At 42.2% G+C, this 20427-nt stretch overlaps 1 protein-coding gene across 1 annotated transcript in view; it reads left to right on the forward strand.

Annotated features, from left to right (window-relative positions):
- Window positions 1-20427, forward strand: part of LOC141373696 (uncharacterized) — a 109629-nt gene that overhangs the window by 18690 nt on the left and 70512 nt on the right. Inside the window, exon 4 of the mRNA XM_073897986.1 lies at window positions 286-403. Within this exon, the coding sequence (XP_073754087.1) occupies window positions 286-403 (118 nt within the window). The remainder of the gene's footprint in view (window positions 1-285; window positions 404-20427) is intronic.

Consider the following 20427-nt stretch of genomic DNA (forward strand, 5'->3'; position numbering starts at 1 on the left):
CTCTCTCTCTCTCTCTCTCTCTCTCTCTCTCTCTCTCTCTCTCTCTCCCCCTCTCCCCCTCTCCCTCTCCCTCTGTCTCTCTCACTCCCCTTTGATTTATTCATTAACTTGACCAACATAGAAACGTTTTTAAATTAGTGCAGAATATGCTTGACAGAAAAGTGACTATCTACATGGTATGATCTGAAGGACTGATGGTTTCTGAACTTTTTGCTGAAAAAAATGACTCTTTCCTTGGCTTGCCAATGGCATTTGAAATGTCCATCTTTTTTTCATTTCTTTAAGTTCAAACACCGAAACAGTACGCTGAGAAGGCACATAAAATCAAGACTTCAGCACTAATGCTTCCATCGTATTGTTCTGGAATAGAGCCACAAGTCAGGAAATGGAGCACAGCAAGGATGTGAGTCATGGCTGCTGGGATGGAAATCAGTGTCCTCACTTAGTCAGGTAGGAGCGAATCGTACGGGTCTCTCAGTGTGGTGTCAATGTAGATCATTCATGTGAAGAAACATTTTATAAAGAAATGAATTTTTAAAATTTGGCAGTATGTTCTTTTGCGAAATGGAAACCTGTCATTCAAACACTCAATGCAACTCAGTAATGGTAATTGGTAATTATTACATAATTATTACAACTGTTTCCATGAGAGGAAGAGGCTACTCATGCCTTGCCCTTAGTCCTGTGGCGAGGAACCAATGATGAACAGCTCCTGGCCTGGCTTCTGGAGCGCTCGTTTATATGGGGGAAATTACAAGTTTCACAAAGGAGGCTAGGTTCTGGAAATTAATGTGTACTCGGAAGGCCTAGGGAGGGAGTGAGATCTGAGGTAGCTCTGGGAAAGAAAGCCGTTTGGCTGAATACATGGGGAGGGGGGTGCTAACATAGATAAAGAAAAGGGGTGAAGGATAAGGAAGATGTTAGCATTACTCACAGGAAGAGAATACAGGGTTTAGGGCCGTTCAAAGATGAGATTCATTGGGTTGGATTGGATTAATGGAGTTTTTCCAAATCATTTTGATCTGGCATTTGTTTGAGTGTTTTTTGAATTTTGGCCATTGTGTTTCCTCATAATATATATGCAAGCATTGAAGTGGTTCAGTGACCTGGGGAGCCGGATTCATGGAATCGCTTTAAGAAGACAGATAGACAGGTTTCTCACCATGCAGCTATTTGGCCACAGTCAGGTCCCACTTAAGAATATTACCCGGATTTAAGATAATCCTCAGAGGATTTTGGTTCCATTAAAAATTTTGAGCACAGGATAGATGTAATCCTTGATTCCTCATTTAATAAAATATAAAGATAAATTGGTGCACACACACCAGCACCCTGAAATAAGAGATGATTAGAAATAACTCGATTGGAATACATTCAGACAGAGATATATTTAAAATCATGGGGTGGCCTTTCAGGTGGTTTGGGAAATTTCCCCAAACCACCTGAAAATCTGATTCAAAAAATAAAATAAAAGAAAACAAAACCTCTTTTCCATAGAGTATTACAGAAGTATTTGCCCTGATCCCTGTCTTGCAAGTTAGGGAAAGACCATAAGTACCAATTGACAAACACTGTGCTAGTGGTTTTGAAGGTAAATGAAATGAAAGAGCAGGACCCTGTTTTTTGTTAAGAAGATAAAGCCTCTGGGAAGATGTAAAATATTACCTATTAGCTATATTATTGTAATCATAACTGCTAGTGTTTTTGTAGCATGTTACAGTTTCAAAATAGTTTTGCAAGAATCCTTACATTTGATACTCGCTGTATATTGAGTATTTACTGTTTCAGATATCACAAAAATATTTAATTAAATGACTTCCATAGGTTATTTGACCTTAATGACCTAGTCTTCTAACCCTTTTTCATGTGAACTTTCTAACACTAAGTGTCTTTAATGTACTATCTTTTAATTAAGTCTGTTTCAGTCTTCATATCTATAGTCCAGCATTTTGTGTTGGAAGAAGCAAGTTACTTTGCAACAGGTTTTTTTTTTTTGAAGATTTTATTTTTATGTAGTTTGTACACCCAGCATGGGGCTTGAACTCACAACCCCGAGATCAAGAGTTGCACGTTCCACCAACTGAGCCAGCCAGGCGCCCCTGCAACAGGTTTTTAATTTTTTATTATTTTTTTCTTTAAATTTTTTATTGTTATGTTAATCACCATACATTACATCATTAGTTTTTGATGTAGTGTTCCATGAGTCACTGTGTGTGCATAACACCCAGTGCTCCATGCAGAACATGCCCTCTTTAATACCCATCACCAGGCTAACCCATCCCCCCACTCCCTCCCCTCTAGAACCCTCAGTTTGTTTTTCAGAGTCCATCATCTCTCATGGTTCGTCTCCCCCTCTGATTTCCCCCCCTTCATTCTTCCCCTCCTGCTATCTTCTTCTTTTTTTTTCTTAACATATATTGCATTATTTGTTTCAGAGGTACAGATCTGTGGTTCAACAGTCTTACACACTTCACAGCGCTCACCATAGCACATACCCTCCCCAATGTCTATCACCCAGCCACCCCATCCCTCCCACCCCCCCACTACTCCAACAACCCTCAGTTTGTTTCCTGAGATTAAGAATTCCTCATATCAGTGAGGTCATATGATACATGTCTTTCTCTGATTGATTTATTTCACTTAGCATAACACCCTCCAGTTCCATCATGTCATTGCAAATGACAAGATCTCATTCCTTTTGATGGCTGCATAATATTCCATTGTGTATATATACCACATCTTCTCTATCCATTCATCTGTCGATGGACCTCTTGGCTCTTTCCACAGTTTGGCTATTGTGGACATTGCTGCTATAAACATCGGGGTGCACGTACCCCTTCGGATCCCTACATTTGTATCTTTGTGGTAAATACCCAGTAGTGCAATTGCTGGATCATATGGTAGCTCTATTTTCAACTTTTTGAGGAACCGCCATACTGTTTTCCAGAGTGGCCGCACCAGCTTGCATTCCCACCCACAGTGTAGGAGGGTTCCCCTTTCTCCGCATCCCCGCCAACATCTGTCGTTTCCTGACTTGTTAATTTTAGCCATTCTGACTGGTGTGAGGTGGTATCTCATTGAGGTTTTGATTTGGATTTCCCTGATGCCGAGCGATGCTGAGCACTTTTTTCATGTGTCTGTTGGCCATTTGGATGTCTTCTTTGGAAAAATGTCTGTTCTGCAACAGGTTTTTTAAAATAACTCGTATAGCCTCATAGATTCAGAATAAGACCTGGAGGGACAATTACTCGCCCAGATTTTGAGAGGGCACATTGATTTGATTAAATGAACTCACTTAAGTAGATAAGAGCCAAAATAAGCCACTTCTGCTCAAGGTTCCAGTGCAGTCTGTGTAGGCCACGTGGGGATGTGTGTGGGCATGCCTCTCTCAGATGGAGTACTTGGAAATAAACTTTGAGAAAGAGTTTCTTGCAGAAGGTTTATTGCAAATGTATTCAGGAGGGATATCTATATGGTAGGGGGGAAGGCAGGATTGGGCAGAGGGAGGCACTGACCTGTAGTTCTGTGGCAACAGGAACCTCAGCTGATTCTGCAGGGAGCTCTGGGCCTGGGATGGCCCTTCGGAGCCATATTAAGGCATTGGGACTGGACCTTTGTATCCCTTCATAAGCCAGTCATTGGTCATCATGCCTGTTGAGGCAGGTCCCTGCAGCTGGGATTCCCAGTGAGGAACTCAGCTGTGAGTTGCCATCATGCAGTATTCTGAGCAGCTGGGACACGAGTGTGTCAGTCCTGAAGTGGGGCTCTGGGTGGAGCACTTTAATGTGCACCACGGTCCATCCCCTGGGCTGCTCAACTCCATTTCCTTTTTATAATAAACTCACCCTATCTGGGAATATCTTTCATTGAATTTTGGTTGGTCTTGTTTCCTTGGAACTTAAAAATGAAGGTTTAGTAGGAAATAACACAGCTTTTGTGTCTGCAGTTGATCTCAAGGCTGTAACTGATGCTTCTTACCATTCGTTCTAGATTCTTCTCGGCCCTGGCTAGCTCCTCTGCTGGTGTAGGTGGCTGATCTCCCAGAGAAGCCTGAGCCCCTGGTTACTATGCCCCTGGTTACTGTGCCACTCTCAAGTTATGGCTCCTGTTCTTATCCATTTGCCATTCCATGGTAAGCATGGAGGCATCAAGAGATTCCCACCTTTGCCTCGATTGCCAAACACATTCTTCACTACTTCCACTATGTAGCTTAAGCGAAGCTCCTCATGTGGGCGAGGGGCAACTTCCCTTGCCAGTATGGCTGACTTCTTTGCTAGCCTGCAGGCCTTCTGGCATGAAAATCCCAAAGTAATTGGGTGGCAGCTATAGCTTGAAGTTCAAAGGGACTCTTACTCTGTCCCCAGGTAGAGGTATTCCTCCTGTGAAAATTAGGACCTTTAGACACACAGAGCCTAAACTTGCATGGATAACAAGCATAAACACCCCAAGTGGGTTACTGGTGGCAGGGGTGATAAACAGTTGTACCTTTTGGTTCTTGGCTCTGTGTGTTCTACCTAATGGGAACACGGAACCATGTACTGGTCATTTAGAGTATATGTGGGGTTCTGGAGGATAGTGAGCTTTCCCCATAGGGTATCATCTCCAAGGTGGCCCCTCAGTTATGTCATTAGGAAGCCATTCCACTGCTCTTTCAGGCTAGAGGCTTCTCAGTAATACAGTATGTGAAAAGACCAGTGGGTTTTTTTTTTTTTAAAGATTTTATTTATTTGTTAGAGAGAGAGAGCGTGGGCGAGAGAGAGAGTGAGCAAGGGTACAGGCAGGGGGAGCTGCAGGCAGAGGGAGAAGCAGGCTCCCTGCTGAGCAAGGAGCCTGATGCGGGACTCGATTCCAGGGCACTGGGATCATGACCTGAGCCGAAGGCAGACGCTTAACCGACTGAGCCACCCAGGCGTCCCAAGACCAGTGGTTTTAATGGTCATATGCCCCCCACCACAGTGCCTCTGCTGCAAAGTGGGTAACTTGGTCTGAGGTAGTTTTTTTGTGGAATCCCATGTTGCTGGATCAAACATTCTTCTGTTTTTCCAGATGAATCAAACATTTTATTTAATTATAGCAAGCAAGGAAGTGCTCCCTTATTCTCTGCTTAAATGCCATACTTAGGCAAAAATATTCAGACCTCTATTGAAAACACCACTCTGATAGTTTCCAGAACGTTATTTGCCACTCAGTACCCAAGCTGCTGAGATTTTTAAAATCATGTTTGGCAGTGTACCACAGGATTCTAAGTAAACAGGACTTCACCCATATCACGTTGAATTTCCTGATTATCTTGTCATGTTGTCTATCATCCATCAGAACAATTAGTTCAGCTTCCTTAACTGCATAACCTAAACCTGATGGTTCCTGATGTAAAAGGCTGGGTCCCTCCGAAACACTCTTATAAAAATCTTTGGAGAGTTATACTCTTCAGGGCTGTAGGAAGGAAAGGCAGACACATAGCTGGAATAGGGATCTTTCCTAGCCAAGGTGAATGATAGCGTTTTCCAGGATAGAAGAGCTCCAATGTGGTTGACTTACCACCAACTGACTGGTTGATCTCTTTGAGGGATGGTGCCATAGGTCGGGTATTTGGTAATATTTGGGGCTGACATTTGGTAATTGAGAGCCTGTGCCATTGGACTCATTCATAGACTTCATCCCTGCAATCACGGCTGCTATGTTTATTCATGCATTCAGCACTGGGGTGACTGGTAACAAAGATAGGCCAATTCACTGTCAACTTGGTTGTTTAATCTCTTCCACCAGAGACGCTCTCTGGTGGGAATTAACACGCAGTACAAAGATCTTCAGTGCTCATGCCCACTCTCAGAGGTCAGCCAAATGCCTCTTCTCCAACATCCTTTTACCCAAGCTTTCAGATCTTCCCCCCCCGGGCCCCTGACTAACTGGTTAGGCCATTGTCCAGGAGTTAGTGTATATTTTAACTTCCAGCCATTTACTTTCTGCACAAAGTGGAAGACATGTGCATCACTTGAAGCTTTGCCTTCTGGGAAGAGTGCTGTCTTTTGGGCTTCGCCTGAGTGGGCTGTAGTGAAGCAGCAGGCTAAGCCTCTTCCCTCCTACGTCTTCAGGGCCTGAGAGGCTCCATGCGGCTGTGGGAGAGGGGCTGGTGCACCAGTCCTGGAGGACCTGTGGGTTAGTGCCACTTGCTTACGCAGCCTTACATGTGCTCTCTGAAGCTGCTTGTGCCTGATCCCTGTTGGAGCACTTTCCTTTTTAACCAGTTCTTCTTTTTTTAAACTCAAAAAGATGATGGTACCATGCCATCTAGGAGGGTTCAAAGACCTAATAAGTTCTGTATGCCCTGGCTTAAGGATTAAGTAATAATTTACAAGAATAAATGCTTGTAACCAAGTGCCCATAGTTGAGCTGCATCTTGGAAATTTGGCCAAGGACTAAAAGGAATTTCAGAGAGAGCCAAAATACTTCCAGGGTCCAAACAGCTAGGGCTGGCTGAAGCTAACTTATGAAGGAGGCAGAGTTTGTTTTTTCTTTTCATACAGTTTTGTACTCAAATGTTTTTGTAGTAAAAATTGGAACGTACTTGGGTTTTGGTGTTTAAACAACCCAGATTAAGATCTTAGCTCTATTATCGTCCAGCTGTGTGATCTCAGGCAGATCATTATTATTTTTCAAAAGTTTATTTATTTATTTATTTTAGTGATCTCTGCTCCCAACATGGGGCTAGAACTCATGACCCCAAGATCAAGAGTCACACGCTCTACTCATTGAGCCAGCCAGGTGCCCCTCTGAGGAAAATTGTTTAATCTTTCTGAAACTCAGTTTGCTAGCTAAAGATTATAATTAGTAGTATGTACCTCATAGAGTTGTGAGGATTAAGTGAGATCTTCTTTGCCTGGCCTGTAGGAGTTGCCCTTTCAATGCCGAGTAAATGATTAGATAAATGGTTGCGTTGAGCTGGTGTGTGCACAGTGCCCTGTGCAGTACCTGTTATGAAGGACAGGTGAAGGGGAAGAGGAGAAAGGATCAAGAGGGGCTGAGGTTGCCTCACATGTCAGTCTCTGCAATCTGGGAGGTGGCAGGTACTTAGAATGTTCAGGTTCTCTGACCATCTAGAACTGTCACCCTAAATTCACTGAGAAATTACAGGGGAGGCCTGGGGGCTTATGCAGAGGGGGTGAGAATGATGGGCAAGGCCATTGTAAGGGGTGATCCTGGAGACATATTTATATTCCTTGAAACTCCTCCTCTTCTCAATCCTCTGTTTTGCTTTTGAGGTCCCACCCCTCTTCAGCCTACTACCTAATTTGCTTAAGTTCTTCTCCCCATCCTCTTTTTTTTTTTTTAAAGATTTTATTTATTTGAGGGGGGAGCATGAGTGGGGGTGCAAAGGGAGAAGGAGAAGCAGACTCCCCGCTGAGCAGGGAGCCCCAGAGGCAGATGCGAGGCTGGATCCCAGGACCCTGGGATCATGACCTGAGGTGAAGGCAGATGCTTACCCAACTGAGCCCCCCAGGCGCCCCGCCCCGTCCCTTTTCTTCCTGCACCTTTTCCAGCGTGTTTCCCCTGTTTGGATTGTCTTCCACTTCTCACTTCCATCTCCTCCACACAACCTTCTGGGGTGAATCCCTTCTCCTAATTACTTTGAACCAAATGGACAGGTCCCACTTAGCACAGGATGGATCTCTGCTTACCTCATTTGTGTATTTCTTATTTGTCTGTGGAGAGTTACATTTCTGGAGAGCGGCCATCACAGTGCTCAAAACAAAAACAAAAACAAAAACAAAAACAGAACACTGGCTCAATACCTGTCTGTTGGGTAATTACCATGTGTCTTTTTAGACCTTCCAGCAAATAAACAGGGAAGTCCCTGTGTGGAAAACCTTGATTCATTTTCAGTGTGCGTTTGGAGACATCACGTTACCTCCCTGAGCCTCAGTTTCATAAGTTGAGAGTATTGGGTTTGATCACTAAGGTCTTTTCCAGTAAGACAAGTACATGATTCTAGGAAGTAGGAGGGCAGTAACTTATATGCTACCAGATCTTTGCATGGTTGGCTCTGTGTCATTCAGGTCCCCTAGTCTTATGGCCCCAGCTTTTAATTTCTGGTGGTGATAAGTTCAAGGAAGAAACTGCCAGCCTTCCTCCCATCCTTCCTTCCTTTTTTCTTTCCTTCCTTGTTTATTTATTGTCTGTCTCTGCTCACTAAAATGTGAGCTGCAGGAGTTCAGGGCCCATGTTTTATTCAGTTGTTTCCCTAGCATCGATAATGGTGCCTGGTGCGTAGTAGGTGCTCCCTAAATATTTGTTCAATGAATGAACAAGGTTGGATAAATCCAACTGTACTTGGACCATGAATAGCCAACTCCTTGCCACTAGCTGAGTTCTAATAGTTCCTCCTGTATTCCATCTAGAACTACACAGCAGTTGGGCTGGGTAAGTGGGTTTCCTCATTGCCTGCATGTCTCAGGGCAGGAAGTACCACTGCGCCTTTAGTTGCTTAGCTATTGTGCTTGCCATGCTGTTTCTTTTGCCTCTTCTTTCATGCAGTGGCTTCTTACAGCCTGGGTTTTAGGAACCACACATGATGGCAGCCCCAGCCTTGTGAATATGATTTGAGGATTTGTTTTAATTTATGAGTTCTTTGGACGAGTCCTTTCTCCCTTTTGATGCAAGTCTGGAAGCATCATTTGGTAAATCCCGTTGATACTTTTTCATCTCCCACTGGCTGGTTCATTACCCTGTCTGGTTTGTATGGTCTCCCCATAGATTGTCAGCTCATTTGTGTGGTGGTTCGTTCTATCTACAATGCTTCATTGTATTCAAAGAAAAATAGTGTTCACCAGCAAGCAGGGCTGCAGATCTTACTTGGCTGAGATTCTGGAGATAAAACAGCTCCATAGATGAATGCTTGCTTGAGGCCCAGGGTTAGGGGAATTTAGTGCCTTTCTGAAACTGAATGTTTTGGGTAGGGTGGCGCTGTGGAACAGCTGGGACCTCTAGGATGGAAACAGGAGTCAATCTTAGTTGAATTGTAGAGCAAGGGCAAGGGGAGGGTGGAAAGAAGGATGAATATGTACCAGGGACTGTGTTGTGCACAATTATCTGTTAGTCCCCTGGCAAAACAGGAGAACACCAGTGCTCGTTGATTAAAATACCTACAGTGAATAGGCTGAGCTGGTGACTCAACACAAACCTGGCAGACATGAAAGGCCATGACTTTTTTCACTCTACCGTGCAGTGCCCAGAACAGTGCCCGATACATCAGGGAATCTTCATTGAATGAATGAATGAATGCTGACCAAGCTTGGTGTTACTTCTTTGCAATTTCCATTCTGATGCCCTCTTGTCCATCCTACTCCAGAACTGCTGGCCACTTAGCCCCTCTCCCTAACTTTGGTGCTCCCTGTGAGTCTGCTAGTCTCTTAACTCGCTGTTCCATTCTTTACCTTGCAAACTGAGCTCTCCACCCATCCAGACCTTCCAGTCTTGCTCCTGCTGTTTTCAGGACCTTTGCTAGGAGTTTGGTAAAATTACACGTGCCTCAGTGTTTATGGTGCTCATTATGCCCTTTTCAGGCTCCTTCTTGAAGACTTACTTTAGTGCAAGATAGATCTTTAATAGCAGCCGTTTTGGGGACAGTTGCAGGTAGGTAGAGGGGATAGATTTTGGGTGGGAGGGAATTTGAATGTCTTTCAAGTTGTCGTAGGCCTTCTGCTCCTTCTACTTGTGCTGATGAGCAGAATTGAGAGGGAAACCTAGGTGCAAGGAGAATGTGTGGTTGGGAGATAGAACAGGGGATTGAAGGATATTCCAGATATGAGGAAGGAACTGTCAGCTGGGAGACCAAGACCTTTAAGTTTCTAATGCTGGAGAATGAAAACAAAATCTCTTCTCCCGACTTCTTCCCTAGATTTTAATGAATAGGATGGGGGATTTTAGATTTAGATTTAGAGGGCAGCCCCGTCGATTGTTTTCAGGTAGTAGAGTTAGGAAATCCTCTTCCTACTTGTGACTTCCATCCTTTAGCCTGTGTGTGGCCCTGGGGAGGGGAACAGATTCAGTCCTCTGCCAGGCACAGCTCCAGCCTGCAGAGGGTTAATTATATATGCAGCTTTGCTCTGCAGAGGGAAGGCACAAAAGGCGGGGTAGAATTGAAGTCACAGAGCAGTACTTTCTAGCTGATTGTCCTCTGCCCCACATCCCCAGACACCGAAATGTGGGTAAAAGCTACACACATGGGTCACAGTTTTTCAGTTGACTGTGGGACAGATTCTCTGCCGCTGGGCCTCTGCATCTTCATTTGGAATTTCTGTCTCTATGTCAATGATCCTAAGCACCAGAGAGATAATCCCTGCTTTCTCAATCTCTCTCTTTCTCTGTGTGTGATGAGGAGTAGGGTGGGGTAAGATGTTAGAAGGGAAGAATCCCAGAGATCTCCATTATCCTATAATTGATAAAGAAGGAAGACCCTTCTGAAATTTTTGCACAGTTCTCAAGTAAAGTCACTGCACATACCATAGCCATCATCACTGAATTTGATTAATCATTCAACTTTGAAATGCTCTCCCTTTGGACATGGCATCATTCATGTTTCGTTGGTATTTACTGAGTGTCTACTGAGTGGATAATCCAATTTCTGCTTCTACATGAAATGTATTATTTAAGCCAGGTTTGAAATTGACCAGGAAAGAAAAGTCAGTGATACTAGTCAAATCGTCATAATTGTAGCCCCCATTTAGGGAGTGCCTACCCATTAGATAGATGCTGTATGATTTATGTAACCCCTGCCCAGCCACCCCTCGTTGTGACATCCTTGCCAAATGGCTATTGTCAGAGGTTCTGCCACCAGGATCTGCCAGAGCGGGGGCTGCAGTCCAGGCTTTTCTGACTACATAGCCTCGGGTCTCTCCCAGGAGTCACTTTGCTTCCCCAGAGGGTCGGGGGCAGGAACCAGTCACAAGGCAACAGCAGCAACTTTGTGCTGAAGACACTGTGAGATCAGTCCAGTCCACACAGCTTCACTGAGCATGCAGACATCTTGTAGGGTGAGTTTAGTCTAGGCAGACATCTCGGAGGAGGTGTCTCCTTGGCAAATCATACAAGGAAGGGAGAAGTCAGATTCATGGGGAAATCAACTTGGGCTTGCCTTGGTTTTGGTTTGCTTAGAGATCCAACATAACTGACAAATGGAAAAGCTACTCTCCCTTCTCTCCCTCCCTTTTTCCTTCAGTAAGGAGAAAGTCTAACTTAAAGGCAGGGATCTTCTCCCTCTGGCTCTTTTTGCCTGCGCTGAGGTAAGAAAACCCATCTCCCTATTCATCTTCTTCTTCCCTCTCCCCTCAGACTGCAGTTCCCATCCTGTACTTTGTGGTTTTCACTTAACAAATGTTAATGAGACGGCATTGTAATCACCGGATTTTATAAATATCTCATCCACAAATTGGACCACAAAACCCAAGTGAGCCAGCTGAGCATCTATATTCCATGAGCCTGTGTTTTCCCCACAGTCTTAACCAAAGGATATAAAACGTGTTCTTGCTTTGAAGCTGTTCAGGCCCATGGGTGTTCAATGCTGAGGACAACTGCTGCTTGCCCAGCCTTAACTCAAGTGTCTTGTTGGGTATGAGCCTTTCACAGAGTCCTGGGTGATGTAAGGGATTTAGGCTTGATCAATTATACCCTTTTCAAGTTAACGCTAGAAAAATGAGAAATTGATTTTTTTGACGAAACAATATTTTAGAAATTCAGGATATAAAAATGGGATTTGACTTCTCTTATCAAGTCAGCTATCATCATGATGATTACAGTCTACAATTATGCCATATTTTGTATGTCACGGCCTAACGTGATCAGCTTGTCAGATTTGTTCGGGGAGAGGGTAGAGCAATGATGAAGCACCCAGCTGTGACTGCTTTGTGGTGCGAAGGGGAGAACCTGGAAGATCCATCTTGTTCAGCAAATTTGCTGGAGTGAGCATCCTCAGACATGGGCATCTGAATCTAACAATCCCGCTTAATCTCTCTGTAGAGATCTAATAAGCAAAAGCTATATTGAATGATTTTTCTGGTGTTTCATATTTGTATCTGATATTTCTTATTTTAATGCCTCTATTATTATACCTCAGTCATAACCAAACAATAAGTGAAGAAATAATGTCTATTCCAGTCTGTTTACTCACTGATACGTTAAACAGCATTTTGAAGGTAGGATTGAACTTGCCGCACTTTTGTATCCTCAGTACTTAGCACACTGCTTGGCCCACAGGAAGGATTTAATTCATATTCATTGAATATTTCTAAATAATATTCAGCCTTAGAGCTGTCTGAGAAAGAGTCCCCAGGCTTCTCCCCTGCAGTAATATAGGAGAAATCCCAGTTCTTTAAAATTTGCCTGTAAAAAATGGTGTTTGCTTTGGGTAAGTGATTGTTTGCAAGGTGGTTAGTTAATCCAAACATTTGAGTGGCCTGGTGAGTGAAATAAAAAATAAATATAATGGAAGGAGAACATGAAAGATTTTGTTAAAGCAACCACCACCATCACCACCTCCCTTCACATATGGGAACCTGAATGACTGTAACTAACTTTCTTGCTGTTTATTTCCAGGTACTTCATATTTTTCAATACCATTTATTTAATCACTAATTTAAAATGTCATTATAATCATATACTGAATTCTTGGATCTGCTTTCAGAATTTCTTTTCTTTCTTTTTTTTTTTAAGGATTTTATTTATTTATTTGACAGAGAGAGACACAGCGAGAGAGGGAACACAAGCAGGGGGAGTGGGAGAGGGAGAAGAAGACTTCCCACGGAGCAGGGAGCCAGATGCAGGGCTTGATCCCAGGACCCTGGAATCCTGACCCGAGCTGAAGGCAGACGCTCAGCGACTGAGCCACCCAGGCACCCCGCTTTCAGAATTTCTGTTCCAGAACAGAATATATTGACTTTTTTGTCTACTCATTCACTAATAATACACTTTTAATTATAGTAACTCTTTTATATGTTTTAACATCTGCCAAGGCTAGTCATTCATTATTAATTGTATTTCAATATTTTTGGGGGTTATTTTTGTATAGCTATTTTTTAGGCTGAACTTAATAGACATTTTGTCATGTTAAGTTGTTTTTTGCTTGCTGTCTGCCTTCTGTTCCCAAAATCTTGTTGGCATTTTTATTGGAACTGTGTTAAATTTATTTATTAATTTGTGGGAAAATTGACCAATTTATGAAGTTCCATCTCTCCATTTGATGTTCTGTTTCCCAGTATAGAGGCAACACTGTAGCAGGGAAACAACCAGCTAAGAATCAAGGCATGTGGATTCTAGTCTCTGCCCAGTTGTAACTGTGTGCCTGTTGATGTTGTTTTCTTGTCTCAGATGTTGAAAAACATAAATACATTTACATATCTGCAAATTTAATATTTACGGTTTTTAAAATGATTTATTATCCTTTGTTTGATAGAATGTGGATAGCCTCTCCTTAATTCTAGGATTTTGTGTCAGATAAAAAATGAGATTATAACTCAATATCTAGAAGACTTCTAAGTCTGGTTAGGGAATAGGGAGTTACAAGAGACCATTGTTTCCACCTTAAAAAGGAGAATAAGCCAGATAAGCTACAAAATCATAACTTTAAAAACTCATCAGACACAATAACAACCCAAGTATCCATGGAGGGATGAACAGATAAACAAAATGTGGTATCTACATACAATGAAATATTCAGCCTTAAAAAGAAAGGGAATTCTGACACATGACAACCTGGATGAAACTTGAGGACAGTATGCCAAGTGAAATAAGCTAGTTATAGAAGGACATAGATCATTGGCTCTGTTCGCATGAGATGTCCAGAGTAGTCAAATTCATAGTCAGAAAGTAGATTTGTTGGCTGGGGAGAAAGAGAATGAGGAGCTATTGTTTAATGGGTACCGAGTTTCAGTCTTGGAAGATGGAAAAGTTCTGGAGATGGACGGTGGTGCTAGTGCCACAATGACGTGAATGTACTTGATGCCACTGAAATGTACACTTAAAAATGAGTAAAATGGTAAATTTTATGTTATGTGTATTTTATTTATTTATTTTTTAAAGATTATATTTATTTATTTGAGAGAGAGAGAGAGAGCACGAGCAGAGGGAGGGGGAGAGGGAGAGGTAGAAGTAGACTTCCCACTGAGCAGGGAGCCCGATGCGGGACTCGATCTCAGGACCCTGGGATCATGATCTGAGCCAAAGGCAGATGCCTAACTGACTGAAACACCCAGGCACCCCTGTTATATATATTTTATCACAATCAAAAAGAAACCCATGATAACTGAGGACAGAAAGAAACTTGAAGGAAATATAATTCAGAAGTATTAAGCTAATGAAGTAAATAAGCTATTTCTGGATGGGACAGTCTGGGCAGTGGGAGGGAGAAGAACATGCCAGAGGCAGGGATAAGAAGCCAGCTGAGCTTCAGATTACTTAAAAAAATTAAGTCTTTTAAGGATCTTTAATTGACATATAATACATTTCAAATATTTAGAGTGTAAAATTGGATACATTTTGACATCATCATACACCCGTGAAACTATCACCACAATCAAAATAATGAACATACTACCTCCAAAAGTTTCTTTGTGTCCCCTCTGTAATCCTTCCTTCTCAACACTCTCCTGTGCCCCACCCTCCTACCCAGGCAATCAATGATCTGCTTTTTGTCACTATAGATTAATTTGTAATTTCAAAAATTTTATATAAATGGAATCATGCAGTATGAACTCTTTTAGGCTTGGCTTCTTTCACTCAGCATAATTATGTTAAGATTCATTTATATTCTTGAGTGTATCAGTAATTCATTTCTTTTTATTGTGGAGTAGTATTCCATTGTGTGGCTACTCTCCACAAATTTTTACCCGTTCATCTGCTAATGGACATTTGGTTGTTTCCAGGTTTTGGCTGCTATGCATAGAGCTGCCATAAATATTTGCGTACAGGTCTTTACATGGACATACGCTTTCTTTTCTTGGGTAAATACAAAGGAGTAGACTAACTAGATCATAGAGCAGATAGATGTCTAACTTTTAAAGAAACCACCAGATCATTTTCCAAAGTGGTTGTACCATTTTAGATTTCCAACGGCAGGGTATGAGAGCTCCAGTTTCTCCATGTCCTCACCAGCACTTGATAGAGTAAGTCTTTTTAATTTTAGCCATTTAAATGAGTATGCAGTGGCATTTCATGTTTTAATTTGCATTGCACTAATGACTGGTGATGGTGAGCATCTTTTCCTGTGCACATTTGCCATTCAGATCTTCTGATGAACTTTTAGTGGCCCCATGTAGGTTGGCATGACCAGTTAGTATCTCAAGGAACTACAGCCACAGATCAAGGTCGTATCAACCCATAAATGCTTTATAGTTCGCTTCCCTGAGTGCTTGGAGGTAGTATACTCTATTAGTTTTCTAGGGCTCTCATAACAAAGTACCACAAGCTGAGTGACTTAAACAACAGAATACAAAATAGAAATGATCCTAGATTAGTGCAAAAACACACCAAAAAATGCTCCATTATATGTGTAATTGGGATAACAGAAAGGGAGGGGAGAGAGAATGGGACAGAGGAAATATTTGAGGAAATAAGGGCCAAGACTTTTTAAAAATTGTTAAAAGACACTAACCTACAGATCAAGAATCTCCAAGAACTCCAATTCAAAGGAAAACAATTCTAGACACATGTTAGTCAAGCTTCTGGAAAACAAAGATTAAATAATAATAATAATCTTAAAAGCAGAGAAAAGAGAGTATATCACACACAGGTGAAAAACAGTGAGAAAATGGGCTGACTTCTTTTCTAAAATAGCGGGCTACAGAAAACAATGAAAGAATAACTTTCGTGGTGCCTGGGTGTCTCAGTTGGTTAAGTGACTGCCTTCAGCTCAGGTCATGATCCTGGAGTCCCGGGATCGAGTCCTGGTTCAGGCTCCCTGCTCAGCAGGAAGTCTGCTTCTCCCTCTGACCCTCCCCCCCCATGCTCTCTCTCTCTCATTCTCTCTCTCAAATAAATAAATAAAATCTTTAAAAAAAAAAAGAAAGAATAACTTTCAAATCTGAATAAAACAAAAGCTGTCCATCTAGAAACCTATTATCTTGTGACAATATCCTCAAAAAATTAAGGTAAAATAAAGATATTTTTCAGACAGACTAAGAATGAGAATTAATTTTCAGCAGATCTGCACTATAAGAAATGCCAGAGGAAGTCCTCCAGGCTAAAGGGAGATGATACTAAATGGAATCCTGGATCTTCAAGAAGATCGAAGACCACCAGAAAAGATAATTATCTGGATAAATATAAAATACCTTTTAAAAATTAATAGATAGGTAGACACACCTATATGTATCTCTCTCTCTCTCTCTGTGTGTGTGTGTTTGCATTTCTTTAAAAGAATATGGACTGCTTAAAGCAAAACAATAACAATATATCCTGGGGTAATTAAACATTTGTTGAAGTAAAATATATGAGAGTAGGAGCACAAGGGTTAGATAAAGGAACAACTGGGTTATCCTGTTTTAATCTTACAATGTTAATGAAGCTATGTTAATATTATTTGAGATTAGATCTTAATAAGTTACAGATGCATATTACAATTTCTAGCACAATGACTAAAAAAACAGTACTAAGAAATATAGCTAAACAGACTGCAGGGGATATAAAATGAATTACTAGGGTGGGCAAGATGGCGGAGGAGTAGGAGACCTGGATTTCGTCTGGTCCCAGGAATTCAGCTGAATAGGGATCAAACCATTCTGAACACCTACGAACTCAACAGGAGATCGAAGAAGAGAGTAGCAACAACTCTCTGAACAGAGAAGCGACCACTTACTGGAAGGTAGGACGTGCGGAGAAGTGAATCCGAGGCGATATTTGGGAGGATAGACGGCGGGGGAGGGGCCTCCGTCGGCCGCTTCTGGCAAGTGCTAGAGCCGCGGAGCACAAAATCGGAACTTTTAGAAGTCGGCTCCGCTGAGGGATGTCGCTGCAGTGGCTAAGCGGGGGGTGGAACCCTCGCAGGACAGTGTGGTCTCAGGACCCTCGGGGTCACAGAAAGACCGGGGGTGCCTGAGTGCGGCAGAGCTCCCAGGTATCGGAGCGGGGAAGCCGGCTGCAGAGATGGAGCCGAGGCGCGGGCTCTCAGCTCGGGGTGGCCATAAACTGTGATCCGCGGCCCAGTCGGGCTACTGCTCCTCCAGCAGGGACCCAACAAGCGGCAGAGCCGGGGAGACTTCCCTTCCTCCCCCGGGAGGAGCGGCGCGGGAGCGCACCTCAGGGATCTGCTGGGTTTGGAGACTCCACACGGTGTCGGGTGCCAGAGATAGAAACGCTCGATCACAGGCCGGGTGAGCACGGAGTGCAGCCGGAGACCGGGGACATGGGAGTGACTGCTTTTCTCTGGGGGCGCACTGAGGAGCGGGGCCCCGAGTTCTCAGCTCCTCTGGGCGGAGATTGGGAGGCCACCATTTTCACCCTGGTCCTCCAAAGCTGTACCGAGAGCTTGCAGGGAACAAAAGCTCCTGAGAACAAACCCGAGCAGATTGCTTAGCCCGGACCGACAAGGGCAGGGCAATTCCGCCTCCGGCAAAGACATTTGGGAACCACGGCAACAGGCCCCTCCCCCAGAAGATCAGCACGAACAGCCAGCCAGCCAAGACCAAGTGTACCGATCAAGGAGAACGGGAGAACTCCAGCGCTAGGGGAATACTGTACATAGAATTCATGGCTTTTTTACCATGATTCTTTAGTTTTTCAAAGTTAACTTTTTTAGCTGGTTTTTTTTTTGAATTTTTCTTCTTCCCTTTTTCAACCAACATCTCAACAATCCCTTTTAAAAAAAAAAACATTTTTTATTTTTCATTTTTAGAGTCATATTTTATCCCTTCATAGTAGTTACCCTTATTTTTGGCATATCTCTTTAAAATTTTGATATACAGTTTCTTCTAACAGATCAAAATATACCCTAAATCACTAGTGAATGGCTTTGTTCTAGTCTCCTGCCTGATCACAGTCTCTCTCATTTTTTTCTTTTCTTTTTTTTTTTTAAATCTTCTTCTTTCTTCTTTCAAACAACTTCTTCTCTTATCAATTCCGTTTATAAAACCTTTTATAATTTTCATCTTTACAGTCATCTTCCATCCCTTCAGTGTATCAACCCTTATTTTGTACATATATAAGTCTTTCTTCCTTTAAAATTTTAGGAGGCACTTTCTTCTAACAGACCAAAATACGCCCAAAATCTAGTGTGTGGCACTGATCTATGCACTAGCCTGATCATATGTGATCATATTCTGTTTTTTTTTGTTTTGTTCTATTTTTGTTTGTTTTTATCTTTTTCTTTTTTTTCTTTCTTTTTTCTTTCTTTCCCTTTCTTTTCCCCCGGTTTCAGGTCTTTTCTGATTTGTATAGAGTATATTTGCTGGGGACGTTGTTAACCTGTTAGCATTTTGTTCTCTCATTCATCTGTTCTCCTCTGGACAAAATGACAAGATGAAAAAAAATCACCTCAGCAAAAAGAACAAGAGGTAGTACCGTCTGCCAAGGACCTACTCAATATGGACATTAGTATGATGTCGGACCTAGAGTTCAGAATCATGACTTTAAAGATACTAGCTGGGCTTGAAAAAAGCATGGAAGTTATTAGAGAAACCCTTTCTGGAGAAATAAAAGAACTAAAATCTAACCAAGTCGAAATCAAAAAGACTATTAATGAGGTGCAATCAAAAATGGGGGCACTAACTGCTAGGATAAATGAGGCAGAAGAGAGAATCAGCGATATAGAAGACCAAATGATGGAAAAGAAAGAGGCTGAGAAGAAGAGAGATAAACAACTACAGGATCACGAGGGCAGAATTCGAGAGATAAGCGATACGATAAAATGAAACAACATTAGAATAATTGGGATCCCAGAAGAAGAAAAAAGAGAGAGAGGGGCAGAAGGTATATTGAAGCAAATTATAGCAGAGAACTTCACTAATGTGGGGAAGGAAACAGGCATCAAAATCCAGGAGGCACAGAGAACCCCTCTCAAAATCAATAAAAATAGGTCAACACCCCGACATCTAATAGTAAAACTTACGAGTCTCAGAGACAGAGAGAAAATCCTGAAAGCAGCTCGGGAGAAGAGATATGTAACCTACAATGGAAGAAATATTAGATTGGCAACAGACGTATCCACAGAGACCTGGCAGGCCAGAAAGGACTGGCATGGTATCTTCAGAGCACTAAACGAGAAAAATATGCAGCCAAGAATACTATATCCAGCTAGGCTGTCATTGAAAATAGAAGGAGAGATAAAAAGCTTCCAGGACAAACAAAAACTAAAGGAATTTGCAAACACGAAACCAGCCCTACAAGAAATATTGAAAGGGGTCCTCTAGGCAAAGAGAGAGCCTAAAAGCAGCACAGATCAGAAAGGAACACAGACAATATACAGTAACAGTCACCTTACAGGCAATACAATGGCACTAAATTCCTATCTTTCAATAGTTACCCTGAATGTAAATGGGCTAGATGCCCCAATCAAAAGCCACAGGCTATCAGATTGGATTAAAAAACAAGACCCATCGATATGCTGTCTGCAAGAGACTCATTTTAGACCCAAAGACACCCCCACATTGAAAGTGAGGGGGTGGAAAACCATTTACCATGCTAGTGGACACCAAAGGAAAGCTGGGGTGGCAATCCTTATATCAGACAAATTAGATTTTAAAACAAAGACTGTAATAAGAGATGAAGAAGGACACTATATCCTACTTAAAGGGTCGATCCAACAAGAAGATCTAACAATTGTAAATATATATGCCCCTAACATGGGAGCAGCCAATTATATAAGGCAATTAATAACAAAAGCAAAGAAACACATTGACAACAATACAATAATAGTGGGGGACTTTAACACCCCCCCAACTGAAATGGACAGATCATCTAAGCAAAAGATCAACAAGGAAATAAAGACTTTAAATGACACACTGGACCAAATGGACTTCACAGACATATTCAGAACATTCCATCTCAAAGCAACGGAATACACATTCTTCTCTAGTGCCCATGGAACATTCTCCAGAATTGATCACATCCTAGGTCACAAATCAGGTCTCAACCGGTACCAAAGACTGGGATTATTCCCTGCATATTTTCAGACCACAGTACTTTGAAACTAGAACTCAATCACAAGAGGAAAGTCGGAAAGAACTCAAATAGATGGAGGCTAAAGAGCATCCTACTAAAGAAAGAATGGGTCAACCAGGAAATTAAAGAAGAATTTAAAAAATTCATGGAAAGCAATGAAAATGAAAACACAAGTGTTCCAAATCTTTGGGATACAGCAAAGGCAGTCCTAAGAGGAAAGTATATAGCGATACAAGCCTTTCTCAAGAAACAAGAAAGGTCTCAAATACACAACCTAACCCTACA

Source organism: Callorhinus ursinus, unplaced genomic scaffold, assembly GCF_003265705.2.
Source record: "Callorhinus ursinus isolate GAN/ISIS: 27379988/994484 unplaced genomic scaffold, GSC_fseal_2.0 scaffold11, whole genome shotgun sequence".
Taxonomy (NCBI): domain Eukaryota; kingdom Metazoa; phylum Chordata; class Mammalia; order Carnivora; family Otariidae; genus Callorhinus; species Callorhinus ursinus.